This window comes from Phacochoerus africanus, chromosome 10, assembly GCF_016906955.1.
Source record: "Phacochoerus africanus isolate WHEZ1 chromosome 10, ROS_Pafr_v1, whole genome shotgun sequence".
In the NCBI taxonomy this organism is placed as follows: domain Eukaryota; kingdom Metazoa; phylum Chordata; class Mammalia; order Artiodactyla; family Suidae; genus Phacochoerus; species Phacochoerus africanus.
In genome coordinates, this window is record NC_062553.1 from 109039582 (window position 1) to 109058082 (window position 18501).

At 35.9% G+C, this 18501-nt stretch overlaps 1 protein-coding gene across 25 annotated transcripts in view; it reads left to right on the forward strand.

The window, feature by feature from the left end:
• CAMK2D (calcium/calmodulin dependent protein kinase II delta) overlaps positions 1 to 18501 on the forward strand; it is a 304904-nt gene that overhangs the window by 144086 nt on the left and 142317 nt on the right. For all 25 annotated transcript variants that reach the window (XM_047798686.1, XM_047798680.1, XM_047798687.1 and 22 more), the window contains exon 4: positions 15506 to 15560. In XM_047798686.1, the coding sequence (XP_047654642.1) occupies positions 15506 to 15560 (55 nt within the window). The remainder of the gene's footprint in view (positions 1 to 15505; positions 15561 to 18501) is intronic.

Genomic DNA, 18501 nt, shown 5'->3' on the forward strand with positions numbered 1-18501 from the left:
ATGGGATTTGATTATATCGTGAATGCACCCCTTCTTCTTACTGTGATTTCTTCTTTTATGTCTTTGGATGCAGAATGTCTTTTTGTAGTAGGTTCTGGTCTTTTTTACTGATTGGTGTTCAGCAGTTAGTGGTTTTTTTTGGTATGCTTGTGAGAAGAGGTGAGTTCAAAGTCCTTCTGCTCAGCTGTCTTGTCTCCAATCTCCTTACCTTCACTTCCAAAGAGACACATTTCTACAGAGAATTAACAGCATAATTATTTGAAAGTATTTTTCTCTACTTTCTTTAGTTTAAAGCAGAGCAACTTTTGGCAATTGATAATTTAAGAGAAGTAAGAGAAAGTTTCAAGATGATAATTTGCTCCCTCATTCATCGGTAGAAATAAGCCTATCATTTAAAAACTTTTTTTTTTTTTAGCCATCTCCCATGATAAAACCTAACTCGTTATTTGTATAATCAGTTATGAGAAATTTTAAAGTGAAATGCTGATAGATTGTTCTAGCTGAAAGAAACAGCTAAGACCCATCTAACTCCAGCTTCCTGATTTCCGTATGAAGAATGGAGGCCCAGATCTATTCTATATTTTTCCAAGATTGGAGAACAAGCTGTTTAATAGATGAACCTGGGCTAAAGCTTCCAGATTCAGTCAGGTGCTTCTGTTCTTATTCTGACTATCCATTTGCTGAAACCCTACTGTCAGTCATTCTACTGTTACTTCCTAGTGCCAACCACAACTATGAGAGAATTTATTTCACACAATATTATGCAAATTTACTTATCAAAAGTATTTGATACAGAATTTAAACAGACATTTCATAACATTGCTATTTAATAATTATAGTCATTTAATTTAATGATAATAATAATACATAACATTCATAGAGTCCTTTTATGTACCATGCTCTGCTTTGAACTTCTGATGTGTATTATCTCCTTTAATTGTCACAGCAAATCAAAGGAAGGATTCTTTTATTATCCCCATTTTACAGCTGAGAAACTGAGATACAGAGAGATAAAGCGTCTGTGATCAAATGGTTTATAAGCGACAGAAACAAGATGAGAGCATAGGCACTCTGATTTCAGAGCTTTATTTTTAAATACGATATGCAGTGTTCTGACACCTAATTCTAATGTGCTATATTCAAGTAAGCCAAGGGTAAGTTTCATTCACTAAGGAATGAATTTATTTATCTACTGACCAGTTGATTTTCCCATTTATTTATTTATTTTTATTTTTTTTTGTCTTTTTGCCATTTCTTGGGCCACTCCCGCGGCATATGGAGGTTCCCAGGCTAGGGGTCGAATCGGAGCTGTAGCCGCCGGCCTACGCCAGAGCCACAGCAACGTGGGATCCAAGCCGAGTCTACAACCTACACCACAGCTCACGGCAACGCCGGATCTTTAACCCACTGAGCAAGGGCAGGGACCGAACCCGCAACCTCATGGTTCCTAGTCGGATTCGTTAACCACTGTGCCACGACGGGAACTCCTGATTTCCCCATTTAGATGTATGTTTGGTATTTCCAATTTACTCCCATCTCTTCAACCTCCTCCTCTATCTTCATCTGTTCTAACATATCAGTTACCCAGAATGAAACTCTTGATGTCATACTTGATTCTTCTTCTCTCACATCCCACACCTAAATGGTCAGTGGTTCCTATCAGAATATATCCAGGATCTGAACACAGCTGTATCTTCAGTGCCACTAGCCTTGTCCGAAATTCCATTATCTTTCACCTGGCTTTTTATATTAGTTTCTCTATGTTTCTGCCTTTGCTTCCTCACAGTGTTTTCAGCACATCACCCCATCCTCAGAACCCTGCAGTGAACTCCTACATAGATCAGAGGAAACGCCGAAGCCATTGGTAATACTTTCTTCTAAAGCCCTATATCTTTCACCCCCACACACACTCACATTCTATTCACACCTCTGACTTTCTCTGTTGCGACCCTCTCCCTTGTTCACTGTCCTCCAGACACAGTTTCTCCAACTTAGCAAGTGTAGTCTTCTCTTGGGATCTTATATCCCCTCTCTTCTGTCTGATTTTTCCTAAGCCATCCCAATTGCTTGCTTTGTTTATTTCCTCTGATTTTCCCTCAAGATTCACTTTGTCAGTGGAACTTTTTCCAAATACCCTCTCTCTCCCTTTCACTCTTACTCTGCTTTATTGTTTTTTTCAGAGTACTCATTACTTTCTTATGTATATTTTTGCCTATTTGATTGAACTGGTCAGTCTTCCCATACTTACATTAGCTTTATATGGTCAGACACATTTTATTCACTCTTAGTACCTGCAGCACTTTGTACAGAGTAGGAACACAATAAATATGTGCTCAGAGAATAAGTAAATTCATCACCAGCAACTCCTTATTGAGTGCTTGCTCTGTGCCTTCAACATCCCATGGGTGAAAGAAGCCATATATAAATATCTAGAAGGTAAATCTGATCTGGCTGCAACTCTTGTATCTGCTCCATTGATCACCAGACATCTGGCCGAACAGGCAGGTGGTTGCTTCATTATTCCATGTGCTTGGTCAGTGAGAAGAGGACTTTGCTTCTCTCAAAGGCATATAAAAAACTTTGGGACAAGGCAGGATTTGACCAGTATTTTTGTAGCAAAGAGCATGTTAATTTTTCTTTGTAGGAAGTTGAAAGTCAGCTTTCCTGGCAAATTTTGGTATGCCTGTGTGTTGATTGTGAATCACCACATGTAATAAGTTTGACTTTCTGTTTATTTTGTAATTACAGAAACATGGGTCTGTCGTTTGTTCTCCAGGAGATTGTTTAGGAGACTGACAGCCTGAACCAACCCACTAGTATACTGATAAAAGAATCCATTCTTTTCTTTAATAAGCATTTACTCAGTTTCTTCAGTATGCCAGAATATTCTCGTCGCAGTGAATGCAGAGACCAGAAATACAGTTCCAAATTTCGAGGAGTTCACCACCTCATGGGGTACCACTCTGTTGGCTGCTCAGGGTATTGTCTCATTTGTATGAGAGTTCACACTAGAAGGCACATTAAGAACGGAAAGTTGCATAGTAGACATAAGGCGGGGAGAAAGAAAATGGCCAACTTTTCTACTGAGTGGATAGGGCTTGTTCATTTTATCTAATTAAGGTGCTTAGGGACAACAGCAATTTTTATTCTCCATTTCCTTTTTTTCTTTTTAAACCAAAAAGTATCATTTTCTTATACCAAACATACTACAAAATGATTGAAAAGATTCTGCTTAGTTTTGTTTTTGTTTTGCATCAGTTACGTTCAAGACATGTTTCTGTTGGTTCTGGATGAAAATTTGATTTAATTTCTGGTTTTCTATACCTGATTATGTATCAAATAAATCTTAGGACTTGCTGCTTGATTAAGTTTCGTGTCTTTATTTCAAAGGGTAATTTTTACTTTGCTCTTTCCTTAAATTTATCTGAGGTAAGGCTTGAAGGACTACAGAAAATAAAGGAAGGGGAGTCAATTTTAAGTCCATGCACCATGAGAAGCTGGCATTTGAGTTTAAAGGGTAGATAGGATTTCTGAAATAGAGACTGGATTAGGTAGCATTCCAGGAAAGGGAGCTCTTGGGTCTCAAAGATCATATAGGGTAGGTCTCTTAGAGAACAGTAAGAAGACCTGCTTGTCTGAAGGATAAAATACCAACAGCAGATTTCAGTTAAATGCCTCTGGGCCAAGGAAGGCCTCGAAATCCTGTCTCCTGTGTGTGTGTGTGTGTGTGTGTGTGTGTGTGTATATAAATTTTAGGCCTTGTGGGCCATCTAAGTTCTCAGTTCAATAGCATCTTTTTGTTTTATTTTTGCAGTCACTTAAAAATGTAAGAACCATTTTAGCTCATGGGCTATACAAAAACAGGCTGCTGTCCTGATTTGGCTCACAGGCCAGAGCTTATAGACTCTTGATTAGGGCCTAAAAAATAGTAAATAATAAAATAGAACAAAGATACTATCCTTATCTTATAGTAAGTATCCTTATCTTATTATGTAGTGCATTAGATAATCCTTAAGTGAGCCAATTAGACAGTGTCCCATTATGATACTCAAGGGACATGTATTTGTCCTTTTGTCTATTTGGAGGATATATATTTTCTTAGCAGATGTATCTAAGGCTGTGAATGTATTTCCTAGGTTCATGTGAATTGAGTCATCTGAGGGGAAATCAGTGAGGTGGGAAAGATGATGGTAGTCAGACAGTCACACAAGGGCATCCTTGCAGGTTCAATGTAGGAGAAATGAGCAGAGCCATGAGAGTTTGGGTGCCAGAGGAGATTTTCCTAATGAAGTAATGCTTAAAGTATTTTTGAAGGATAGATAAGGGTTAACCTGGAGAAGAGAAAAGAGAATGCCAAGCTACAGAGTTAACAGTGAAGATGTGGCTTGTTACAGGAGGGAACTGAAAGTACCAAATCTGAAAGAGGGCCTCTGTTGCTGGAGGGAACTGGAGCGAAAGAGTGAAGGAAATTGAAGAGATAGAGCCTTCTGGGTGGATGACCAGGCTAACCTCTTTTCCAGGGCTGTCCTGGTTTACTGGCGTAACAATTAATCACCCTCTTTCACTCAAAGTGTCCCAGTTTGGATGATAAATTATATGAGAAATGGGTCATGTCAAGGAATTTGCTCCTTAACATAAAATCAATAGGAAGCCATTGAAGAATTTTAAGCTGGGCAAGGATGATATAATCAGATTTGCATTTTGAAATGATGGCTGCCTTGTGGATATGGGTTTGGCAAGTCACAGGTGACGTTAAATTGATGGTTACTAGGAAATACATCTTTCAAGCTAAACAACTTATTAAACTTCTCAGTAGCAAGCTGATTGATGAAAAAAGAGAAGTCGGGAATATGTTTGATGAAATCAGTTGGTCAATGGATAAAGACTGTTGATTTAGTAGCCCTATGTAGATGAAGACATTTTGTAGTGAATTTAGTTATAGCCAGTGGCCTGTTGGGATGTGTTTGCCTCATAGTCATGTTGTGTTCATATGTTTCCACAGGCGTGGGTAATGAGATGGCTATAAAATAGAAGTGCTGGGCTATGCTTTAGTTAGTCATCTAGAATTACGGCATTACAAAATTAGCAAGGTGATTTTGTCCCAAAGACTGAAAACATATGAGGGCCAGGACCACCACTGACTTGTTCACAGTTATAACCCCAGCGTGTAGCAGTCAAGAAAATCAGCTAAATAACTAAAGGAGTGACTACTCCCCTCTAGCAAGAACTTTGTTTCTTGAAAATCTTATGCACGACATTCATAAAGTTCCCTAAACATTTATTCCCTTGGCTTAGAGTTAGTGAATGAAGACTATGGTCAAGATTATAGAGGTAAAAATATTTACCAGGGAATCTGAAATGTATTTCCAAAATACATTAATGTTTTTTTGTTCCGGATTAAATGATAGTTTGATGTAATATTTTGCTTCGGAGTAGAGATGATAGAACCAGTTTCCACCACCCCCACCCCCTGGCAAAAAAAAAAAAAAAAAAAAGTTAATGCCATGTGCTGTGTAGTTTTCATTGAAAACAAATTTAAAAATGAATTTTCTTCATTTTTCCAGCATTTCTGTCTGGCAAATAAGAACCAGGAAGAAACCTTAATTAAAACTGAGTATCCAGATATTAAAATTGTTATGATATGAAAGAGTCAAATCAGATTAACTCTTGTCCTGTAAGTAATTTAGATGCTATAAATACTGGACTTATGCATTTTTAATAAGATTTAGAACCCCCTAGGAGTATGATAGTGATAAAGGACAGAAACTCGTACTCCTTAAGTTTGGTCCTTAAATACTAATGTATTTTAAAATGTCTCTTCTAAAAAAGAAAAACAAATGTGAAAACCGATCAACCAGAAAATCTTCAGCAATTTGATTAACCGCCAGATTACCATCTAGACTGTGAGAAAATTGCCAACTTTTAGCACCTTGTATTAGCTTTCCTTTTCCCTTTATTTATAAAATAATAAATCTGATGTCATAATCTCTGCAGAGTGCCCTCTGTTCTCCCACTGGTCTCTCAGTGTTCATTTCCTCTTATGTTAACTGCAGTCTGACTCTTCTCTTGCGCATGCTGTCGTGCTAGAAAGTGTTGTCTCTCTTCTCTGCCGTCCACATACCCTTGAACCTCGGTGTTTTCTTGTTCTTCACTGCTTTTCTAAAACCAATGTTAATACCGCCTCCCTCACTATCCCCCACCTCCATCCTCCCATCACTCCATCTTTGAAACACATTTTCTCAGATTACAGCATCTTACACTTCTCAGGGCCACTGTTTGCTCCTATTCTCTTGGTACCCTTCTCATCTATTGTATTACATAAAAATTGACTTACTATGTTCGCTGTTTCCCACTTCTAAAGCCACCATGATTCTCGGTGGCTTTAATAAGTCATGTAGATTGTGTATGCAACACCCAGCCTCTCACAAGCTAATCTTCTCCCTTTCAACAACTTTTTCTTCTACTCTAGGGATCAGCAGACATTTTCTGTAAAGGGCCAAAGAGTAAATATTTTCATTTTCCTGGGTATAGGGTCTTTGCTACAACTACTAAACACTTTAGTCACAGTGTTTAAAAGCTAGAAAGCTCCATGGATAATATATAAACAAATGGATGTGGCTGTGTTCCCATAAAACTTTTTTTTACCAAAAACAGGTGAAAGGTTAAGTAGGGACTTGAAAGAGATGAGGTGTTGAGCCACAGCTGGGGAAAAAAGTGCTCCAGGCAGAGGAAACAACAAGTGCAAAGACTGAGGCAGAAGTTTCCCCAGAGCTCTTTCTCCAAAAGCAAGGAGGCCAGTGTGGCTGGAGCCCAATAAGCCAGGGCACCAGTGGTGGTAGAAGATGCCAGGCAGATAAATGGGGGGACAGAGCCAGACCTTGTGGGACCTTATAGGCCAGGAGTAGGATTTTGGCTTTTACTCAGAGGCGTTGGAGAGCCATTGGAGGGCTCTGAGCAGAGGGGCAATAATCAGATTTTAGTCTTAACAAGATTATTCTGGCCAGTTGTGGTAAGCACAGTGAGGGGGGCAGGGTGGAAACCTACAAAATATTTTATCTGTATATATTTTGAAGGATTTGCTTTCAGATGGGATTTTTGGTATCAGAAGGAAGCCAGAATTACACTGAAGAATTTTTTTATCCCGAGTAACTGGAAAGATAGGGAAGACACTGGGTAGATGGAGCAGGATGTAGGGGGAAGGTTGTGAGTTCTTAGGACTTGTTTGGTTTGAGATGTGTATGAAACAATAGATGCACCAGATGTCTGAAATGTCTGACATTCATTACAACTTCCATGATAAACAGACAATTATTCTTTACTTTAAAAAAAGAATCATAGTCACTTATGATGGAACACGATAATGTAAGAAAATAGGATATATATATATATGTATGTGTAACTGGGTCACCATGCTGTACAGTAGAAAAAAAACGTATTGGGGAAATAATTTAAAAAAAAAGAAAAAAATTAAAAAATAAAAGTAAAGAAACTGTAAAAAATAAATAAATAAATAAAAAATAAAATCACCATCATTTTGCTAGTCACCCACTCAAAAAAAAAAAAAAAGAATCATTGACCTAGGTGAACTAACTGTTCCATTGAACACTTAACTGAAAATATATTACCAGGTGCCTGGCGCTGACTGGCATACCAGTGCCCATAGCCATAGATATATATATCTTTCATTATTCCAGTGGTATATAACTCATGAATAAGTTCATAAATAACTTTTATGTTTTTCCTCAATATTGATTCTAAGACTTCAGTGTATTCTTTTTCATGTGCTTTATGTTTGTGTATATTGTCCAGAGAAAATAGATATTTTTATGTATTTACAGCATAAAAATAGTTATTGAAAAATATTGAGATAACGCAATATGGATACTAGCTACAGTTTTACATTGCATTTTTTAAATCATTTTAGTAGCATTTTAAACTTGCTTATTTCCTGCTTATGGAGTGAATCAAGTTTGGAAAAGTACTTTATGCAATGAACAAATTTCCAGAAAGGGGTTTGAAAGATGAGAACATTTGGGCTGATGTATCTCTAGGGGAAATTCAGTTGCAAGTGTTTAGGATAACACGGTAGTAAGTTGCAAAGAGAGGATGATCTAGTAAGTTTTCCATTGACTCTATTCTCCAAGGGCTGTTGTCAGGAAAGCAACGTATCTGTTGGGTCCATTTCTGAAAAGGACATATTTTTAATTTGTCAAGATAAACTTTTAAGTTTTCTCTCCACTTATTCATTAAAAACAGATCCAAAATAAAATAACATATGTGTAAAATCTGAATTTGTTGGAATGTTGAAGGAAAATCTCAAATATAGGGGATCATAGTCAACCTTATATTGGTTATAACTGTACTATTTATTTCCCATACTGTTTATTAGCTATAGTCATCCAGAAATGTAGAAATGCAGAAACTTAGATTTGAAAAGGACCTTTTAGGATCCTCTTAGAGGATGAGGAACCCTATGCTTTTAAGCATTTTTTCTGTGATCTGTTTTTTGTTTTTGTTTTTAAGTTCACAGTATATACATATAAAACTGAAGCAAAAGTTTCCCAAAGTTTTAATGGTTACCTGAAATGTGAAATGCACTTGAGTATTTTATTTTAAAATGCTGCCTTGCTCTGCAGTCTTAAAAAAAATAGAGGCTTCTCTGGTCCATTCTTTGGCATGATGCTGTCTCCTTCCTCTGTAACATCCCTAGTTTATCCTAAATAACATAGCCTTTTTTTGATCTTAAAATGTAGCTAAGTACTTTAAGACATTGCCTGTGTTTGTGTCTTGCTGGTTAAATATGTAGCCACCTGAGCAGCCTGGTGGGCAATTATCAGCAATAGGGCTTCTCTTTCTGACCCAGATTATAGGAGCCAGAGCGGTAAAACTGCATTGGATTCTACTACAGTGAATTATGATGCTATTCAGCTACTTAAAGCAGAGGAATTACTACTGGCCATTTTTCGTCTTCTTCACCAGACACTCTTACACATTTAATAGATGGTAGATAGGTGTGAGCATTGTGTATAAATTTTCACAGATAGATTAGCACAAAGCTCTGTTCGGTCCTTATAAAGTACAGTGTGAAAGTGCATTATCTTGACATTTGTCTAATATGCAAGTCATCTGATGACAGTAGCTTCTCTTCCTTTCTTGATATTCCTATTCCTTAACCATATCTGTGAGTGATCTCTAATTAGCTTTCTGTTAAGTATTAGAAGATGGAAGAGCAAAATGATAAGGCATGAAGAAAGTTGGAACCACTTATTCAAATATATAAAATAAATGATATTGATGCAGAATTGAAAGAGGATTTTTTTTTAAATAGAGGAAACTTGAAATGATTACTGACTTTCCAAAGAAGTGAAAATATGCAACACATTAATCTTAAATTATTTTTCAAAGAAAACTAGGAATATTTCTAGATGTTGCTTGGCTTGGTAATTTCATTACACATCTCTGAAATTCTGTATTTAGTTTTTTATGACTTTCATGCAAAAGAATTGATCTCTTACGCTCTTTTGTTGCCCTGTGATGAGTGTAGCTGGTAGCCACATAGTTCCCAGTTACTGGTCATGTCTTCTCGCTTTTGTCATCTTCCCAGATTGTCATTCTCCAACATAATATATATTTTGATGAGCCAGAAGCTCCTTTAAATAATATGAGTTTGTAACTAGATCTGGACTGTTAGAAGACATTGTGATTTCTTCTGGCCAGCCCTGAATGTTACTAACTTCATCCTATAGATTTTGAAAACAATCTAGAGTAAGCTTTTAATCAGGAACCAGGAAATGGGGTATGAATTTAATTTGAGGATAAAGATGGAGATCATGGTCAACAGAGTTGATACGCTTTGACCTTCAGGATTGAGCTTGTGTTCCAATGACACTTTTTGTGTATTTTTAGAATAGTTTTAAAATTAACATTGATGGCATACCTCACTAAATTTCCCTGTAATAACTGCATCTGCTTTTTTCAAAAAGTTCTTAATTCCTTTGTCTTAAGTATAAGCAATGAATTGCTTTTATATAAAATTTAATGTTATTAAGTTTTAAAAGATTTTCTTGTCACTTCAGAAAAAGTATTTGAAATTTTATTAAAACGATTTTTTAAATTTCTGATGTTAAAGCTATTTTAATTTGGGGGTACTAAATAGCGGCTTATTTGAATTATTAATAGTGCATAATGCTTTATATATTTTTAAAACACATATTTCTTAATGCAACTTTAGAAATTTGTGTGTTCAAATATCTAAAATTAGAAGAGACTGTAGTTTCTGTGTCTGAACAGTTTGTCTTAGCCAAACTTTTTATGCCCAAATTTCAAGTTTCTTGTTAGGATAATAAAATCAAAGTATAAATGTTGTAAGACTTTGGCAGTGCTAACAGCAAAAGAAATACCTATGTATCTTTGTCTGATTATCTTTCTATTCAATTTAAAATAAACTATATATACTTGGATTCTTATTTCAAAGAAATAGACTACATATATTTTTCAAATACAATGTAAATTAGTATGTTTATACTGTTGAGATTTTTAAAATAGTTTTGGAGTTCCTATTTTGGCTTAGCAGGTTAGGAACCTGACATAGTGCCCTTGAGAATCTGAGTTTGACTCCTGGCCTCACTCAGTGGTTTAAGGATCTAGCATTGCCACAATCTGCAGCGTAGGTTGCAGACATGGCTCAGATGCGGTGTGACTGTGGCTGTGGCATAGGCCAGCAGCTGCAGCTTGGACTCGACCCCTAACTAGGAATTTTCATATGCCACAGGTGCAGCCATAAAAAGAAAACATGAAATGGTGTTGTTTTATTAAATGTGTGACTTGTGTTATAAGAAACAAAGATTATGAAGAACAAAGCACTGGAATTCCCGTTGTGGCTCAGTGGTAACAGACCTGCCTAGTATCCATGAGGACACAGGTTAGATCCCTGGTCTTGCTCAGTGCGTTAAGGATCAGCTTTGCCATGAGCAGACATGGCTAGAAAAGGCACATATCAGATTTGCCTTCTGTTTTCTAGAAATGCTATGTTTTTATTTTTGTTTCTTTAATTTATTTTAACTAATACAACATTGTAAGCCAACTATACTCCAGTTAAATTTTAAAAAATGAAAATAACTGAGAGCAAATACAATAAAGATTTATTTTATTGGAATATAGTTCATTTACAATGCTGTGTTAATTTCTACTGTATAGCAAAGAGATTCATTTATGCATGTATGTGTATTTTTTCATGTCCTCCATTATGGCTTATCACAGGAAATTGACTATCATTCCCTGTGCTATGTAGAAGGATTTTGTTGTTTATCCATTCCCTGTATAACAGTTTGCATCTGCTAATCCCAGACTTCCAGTCTACACCTTCCCCACCCCTCTCCCCCTTGGCAACCACAAGTCAGGTCTCTATGTCTGTAACTATTTCTAAAAATGGTAATTTTATTTTGAGTTTGGTTTTCAGTGCCTTTATGTTTTATCTATTTGAAAAGCTTTCTCGCTAGAAATGACAAGCTTTGTCACAAAAGAGCCCAGAGTAATGGCTGAGCTGAAATTTCTCTCTAGAGTGGTGCCATTTGACTATTAAAACGTCTGAGACTAGTAAATATATATATTTGAAAATTAACAAATGAACCCAGTGTTGGTATCTCTCTTTTGAGAAGGTTTGGCAAATCGCATGGCCTAACTTGGCTAATGCTTGCTCTAGCTGTGAAATATAATTAACTGCTGATGAAAATATGAAGCGTTTGACTTACAAGCTGCCATTTTTGCATCCTAGTATGTGAATCAAATCCAAGCTCATCAATCCTTGCAACATGGCAAACTAAAAATGCAGTTTCTACCTCATTTATAACCAGGACTATTGCTCAGAGTTGACAAACAGAGGGATTATGAGGATGCTGTGCAATCTGTTTTGTATGAATTACCTTGTTAGTTTTATGATAACACTGGCAGCATTGCTCTACCATGTTCTTGGATTTTAGAGATTTATACTGTTATTCAGGAGAAAGGAAAAGGATTAGGTTTTGGGTCAACTAAGCTTTGGAGATAATTTCCCCTCAGAAGCACCTTTCCCCCCCTTAAAAATATCATACTTAATGCCTTAGAATTAAAATTTTTATCCTAGATAACTGCTATACTGTTTGAGTTTAGGAAAATTTGTTTATTCACAGACTCGATTTTACCTTTGAGCAAATATCAGAAAAGAGTGACTCCCAAGATGTATTATAACCTGTTTTCTCACTTTCCTCATTACCTTCTTTAAAATGTCTTTCTATAAAAGCATCTTGGGGACGACTGGAATTAGGTTAGTTATGTGCAGTGAGCAGGCCAACAAGAACGTGCTGCAGTGCTGCCCGTGCAGCTGCCGCAGTGCTCTCCAGGCTGGCTGCACTGCCTGGGGCTGGCAGCTGTCTTGAATAGAACATCCCCTAATTCCTTCGGCGTGAAAATGAATTGATTTATTTATAGAGAATAATTAATGTAAGTTTTTGTAAAAAGTAAACATAATTTTCAACCCTTGACAAGCTGTTAAAAAGAAAAAGAGGGATGGAAGGTGGATACTTTGAAGGACAGAGAAGGCTTGGAATAGACAGCATCCGTGACTTGAAGACCCCTCTTCCTGACATAGCACCAATAATATGAGAATCGTAGTTAAAGAGTTCAGACTTTTAAAATGAAACGAACCCATCCTCAAAGTAATTGTCCATGTGTGGAACATCCATGTGAAGACTACATGATATAGTTTGGTTAGTAAATGAAAATTGTAGCAATTTCATTTAGTTCTGTGTTTTTAGTTTTTTAAAAATAGAATGGAAGGAAATGGGGAGGGTCATCATAACGAAAGGAATGAAAGAAGGGAGGAAATGGGTACATAATTTATCCCAAGTAAAGATGATGCTAGTTTTTTCTTCTGTATCAGTGACATTATTCTCACCTAGTCAACTGGCTGGTTAGAAATAGTGGAGATAAAATAATTTTAGAATTGTGTGATTCAAACGGATTGTACTTTGTCAGAATGTTTCTTTAACCATTATAATATGCTTGCTGGCAGAATGCCTTTGTGAAACTGGTTTTAACTCGAAATAATATGTATTTGATTATCAGGCTTGAGCAACTCTTGACTTGTTCAAAAAATAACTTACTTCCAAATGATAGTTATTTCCAAGTATTAATAAGGCAGTGGTGATCATACTAAGAAAATTTTATTCCACATATAGCCAGAAATTAGTACTGCTCCTCCAGTTGTACCTAAAATTTCCACCTGTTTACCTGTACAACTCTGAGCTGAAAACCTGAGATTCCCACCTCCACTTGAAGATTTTACCTTGAGACAGTGGGAGAAAGAAGTAGTTACTTCTTCCTGTTCACATTGTGATTTTTGCTTTTCATTTTAACTTTGATAGTGTGGAAATCCACCTTATTTTGACAGAGTAACTATCTGAGTTTTTTAAATAGCCATACCATTATTTGAACTCATTTAAACACAGAATGTGTTATAGCCACTCAGTGAGGTATCTAGGAGACTGAATTTTCACCCATGACCTGGCTTTTCTTAACTGTGCTGAATGATAGCAGAAGACTCATTGCTGAACCAAACTTGGTTTTCTTGGGAGACATAAGTTTAAACAAAGGTAGCAGGCAAATTTCACACATGCTGACATATAAGCGCACAGCAGCCTCCCCCTCCTCATCTTTAGTGTCACCCTTGAATTTGTGGATGAAGCATGTGATCTCTGAAATTGGCAAATTGAAGGATACCTTTCACACAAAGTTACAGGACAGTTGTTTGCACATCATTCATTTCATTTCAGACAATATAGGTATACTGAGCTTTGATGAAAATGTCTGTCAAGAAGTTGGAAGAATGCCTAGCACTTGGTATAGTAAATGCTCAAAACTGATTTTGTAAAAAGCTGTCAAATCTTTGTGAGGGATGCTTGGTAGTGTTGATGAAAAAAAAATTCTGTGTACTGAAGAAAGGACAGGTATTGGAGTTTGTTAATAAAAATAAAATAGGCTGCATCCATGAATTCAGGGGTGACACTATGAGAAATAAATGAAATAAGGGGAGGGAAGCTTCAGGGTGTTGACATCCATTCCATTTGCTCAAGAGACAAATAGGCAAAAACTGGGCTGTAGTGGCCACACTTATAGTTACCTGCATTTATGGGCCCCCTTCTTGTGTTAATGATAATAGATAACATTTCAAAAATGATAATCTGTAATTATGGGTGAAGCAAAAGCCTCTCTCTACTTTGGAGAAATTTCTGGAGAAGGATTCAGAAAAGATTTTAATAGTGGGTCAAGGATGCTATCTGAATGGGATGGAATTATATTGTAAAGAACAGACATTCTATTAAGTCTATAAGCTTGGGAATTTCATGAGTACTACAAACTTCCTTTTGTATATTATTGTAGTTTCTGTTACAATCTAAATGTTCTTCTGAATCCACATTTTTACATGGTGGTCATCACTGTGTAGGGAATGTACTAAGAACAGGTCATAGTAGAAATCCTTATCCTTTTGTAGTGACTTTTCAAAAGCATTTGTGTCCTATGAGTTCAAAGATTTTCCTGCCCTCTGAAGGCAACGCCACTCTAAGTGACTGGATAAATAAGAAGAGTTTACCATCTATGGGAGTTAGTTGGAGGAGCCAGGGGATGTATGCAAAACTAAATAGCAGAAAAAAACACTATGTAAAACAATTATATGCATGGCTATTTTGCAGTAAACAGTGTATGCTTTAAGTTCAGAAAAGAGAAGCCAATGTTGGCTTCGGCTAGTTATCACTGAATGTTTAGCTCAGTGGAAAATTAAAGTAGTATTAATTTGAAAAACTAGTAGATTTTTTAATTAAAGTTCTAGCTCTACATTTTTGACTAATGATTGGTAAATGGACTTTGGTGACTTGAGTTTAGAAGTAGCATTATAAAAACTCTTTTGACAAGTTAGTGGGGAGTACTATGTAGAAATTTCCCGGGTAAAGGCGGGGAGAGGAGATCAGAGGCAGGGAAACCATTTACTAGACTGTTGAGGACCTGGATTAGGATAATATCAAAGAGAATGTCAAGAAAGAGACTCTCTGTGGAAGAATTGCTAGAGCCTGGTAACTTTGGTATATGGAGATATGTTATAGCAATTATTATTTAGTTTGCATGCAGAGGTATGCAAATTTTTTACTTTCATTGTCATATTTAATATCCTCATTTTGTAAAGTATAGGTATTATTATCATTACAACTTAATTTGCTTAAGATCACAGTTAATACTTATTAGATGGAGAACTTAAATTCTGGATCTGTGTGAACCCAAACCCTGTTATAAAGGATGCTGGCTCATCAGAGGCTAAAATAGTGGTGCTAGCACTTTAATTTAGCAGATAGATGACTATTGGAAGAAATAAAAATCATTGCAAGTGATAAAAATATAAAATCTGGCTTAATGTTGATCATCAGCATACATATAACACGAATTTTTTTCTCTTTTTCCTCCTTTTTATTTTTTTTAGTGCGACTTCATGACAGCATATCAGAAGAGGGCTTTCATTACTTGGTGTTTGATTTGTAAGTACAGCACACTTTGTGTTTATTTATTTTTGCTATCTATTTGAAGACCGTTTTGAATTAAACATGATTTTTCTTCAAGTTACAGCCACACTTAATGACCCTATAATATTTTTAAATGTTTTCAAGTAACATTCAGTGCTAATTCTTTTGAAAAGAGGTGAATGCTCAGCACTGTTTATTCAAAATTTAAGTTAATCTTCAGAAGGGAAATAGTTGTAAGTCTGTTTCCTTTGGGAATCTTCATTGTGATATAAATATCATAAGTATCTCTGTTTTACCTTGGGGTATGAAAATGGCTGACATAAGAATAATTTTCCATTGAATTTTTTAAAAGTTATTGTAACTTCTTATATAAAAAGAAGACTAAAGGGTCCTTGAGTTTGGTTAATTCAGGAATTAATATCATCAAACTCCCATCTTTTACCCCAGCTCTTTGGCTTTGTTCTCATACTGGCATGGTTCCAATTATTACATGCAAACATGGTAATTTATAGTGGAAGATGTTATCTCTTATTTTGTAATTTTAATTTTTTTAGAATGAAAAACTTATCCAGTAAACCTCCCATTTGTCTCATTGTCTAGGACTAGATCACATGCCTAACTCCTCACTCATTAGTCACTGGCAAGGAGAGATCACCAAGATTGTCTTAGACTAATCAGATTTATTAAACCAGGGTTCTGTCAATAAGCATGAGGGAACACAATGCTTGTGGTGAACAATCCATAGCATCTCCTGGGCCAGAAAGCGGTATAGTGGGACAGACCATACACATTGCTGCTAGAGGTTAAATAAGAATACACTTTCTGAAAATCCAACTGATACTACATATCAAAAATGGCCTTAACATGTAAATTAGTAATTTTTGCTCCTAGGAACAAAGTCCATGGAAAGAATACCCTAAATTCAGATAAAGTTTATGCTGAAGGATGTTTATTGCATTCACCTTCATAGAGGAGAAAGAAAGGAAAAGAAAACCAACCTAAGGATCCAATAGTGGAGAAATAGTTGCGTGATTACAATCCATTCATATGATAGACTACCCTCTAGCATTTAAGGTGATATTTGGAGACTAGATAAGAAAAAAATTATTTCATGTAAAATGAGCCTAACAGTAGTTTAGTACTAGGTTTGGTTAATTCAGCCCTCCGGTGAGGTCATTGAGAAACCAAGTTCATTCCATCTATCTTTGTGTACTTTGTAGTATGTAGGCTTATTCTCATGTTCAGGTTCCCCTCATGTTCTCAGATTGGCTGCCTCGTTTTCAGGTTTCATGGTGACTTCAAAGGGCAGATAAAAGGGAATATTAATCCTATTGCGTATATTTTTATCTACAGGGAAAACCTTTCCCAGCAGTCCCTCAGAAGATATCTGATAATGAATTAGTGTTTAGAATTGCTTCTCATACACATATCTGAACCAAGTATTAGTAAAGCAGATGGAGTTAATGACAGTTGGCTTTGGCCAATCATAAATTGAGTGTATAGAAGGAAGGAGAGGCTTGCCTGTTGGATAGACAACCAAACATGTCTGCCATATTGGTGACCCATGTGCATGTTAGAGAATAGAGACTAAATCTCTGAATATGCATAGCCCTGCTGCACAAGCTTTTTTCCACAGTCATATTCCATCCATGGCTTGTTCATGTGGCTGTAATTTGGCAATACTCCATGTTGCAGTAGTTCTTTTCAAGTTTTTCTCAAAGCTCACATTTTTAATTTTCCATTGTTCTTTCTTCCTTCTTGATGCTCAAACATTATTCCTTATATGATTTCCTTTCATATTTAAGAACTTCCTGTAGCCAGTCCTTTAGATATGCTAGCATCAAATTCTTAGTTTTCCTTTTTCTGAGGCTGTCTTGATTTCTTCTTCATTTGTGAAGGGTATTTTTGCTAGATATAAAACTCTGGGTTGACAGTTATTTTCTTTTAATGTTGGGCCAATTCCTTCTGGATTGTTTTTGTTTTTCCATAAGAAACATTCTATCATTTTAATTGCTTTTCCCCTAAAGGTATGGTATTACTTCCCTCTTGAGTGCTTTAAAATTTTTTCGTCTGTAGTTTTTAAAAATTTGACTGTGTCTTGCTTTGAATTTCTTAGAGCTTATCTTATTTGATGTTCACTTAACCTCTTGCATTTATAGATTTATTCCAGTCTTAGAAAATTTTTAGACATTGTTTCATTGAAAACTTTTCAGCCTTGCTTTCTCTTCTCCCTCTGGAACTCTGATGACATGAATGTTGGATCTTTTATTATAATCTTGTAAGTCTCTGAGGCTCTTTTCAGTTTTTTAAAAATTTATTTTATTTCTATTGTTCAGATTGGGTATTTATATTGTCTCTTTAAGTTCATTGATCTTTTCCTTGTTTTTTCCATTTTGCTGTTGAACTCATCCATTGAATTTTTAAAGATTTTATTAGTCATTGTATTTTTCTCAGTTCTACCATTGACTCTTGGTTGTTTGCTAAGTTTTCTATTCGTTTGTTGAGATTTCCTACTTCATTTCATTTGTTTTAAGTATGTTCCTCATTGCTCATTGAAGCATTTTTTATTACAAGTGATTACAAATTCTTGTCAGATAATTCCAACCACACTGTCATCTTGGTATTGGTATCTATTTTTTTATCATTCATATTGAGATTATCCTGATTTTTAGTATGGTGGATGATTTTGTATTATAACCCAGACATTTAGGGTATTATTTTATGAGACTCTGAATTTAATTTGAATCACCTTTTTAACAATTCTTCTCTGATACCCCACTGGCAAGGGTGAGAGGGTGTCATTTTATTAATGACAGGTGAGGGTAGAAGCCCAGATTTCGTATTCACTCTCCATTGACACCCCGGGGAAGTGCCTCCTTACTGCTGTACAGGGCTGGGAGCACAGGAATTTTTCTTTCTTTCTTTCTTTCTTTTTTTTTTCTTTTCTGTATTTAGT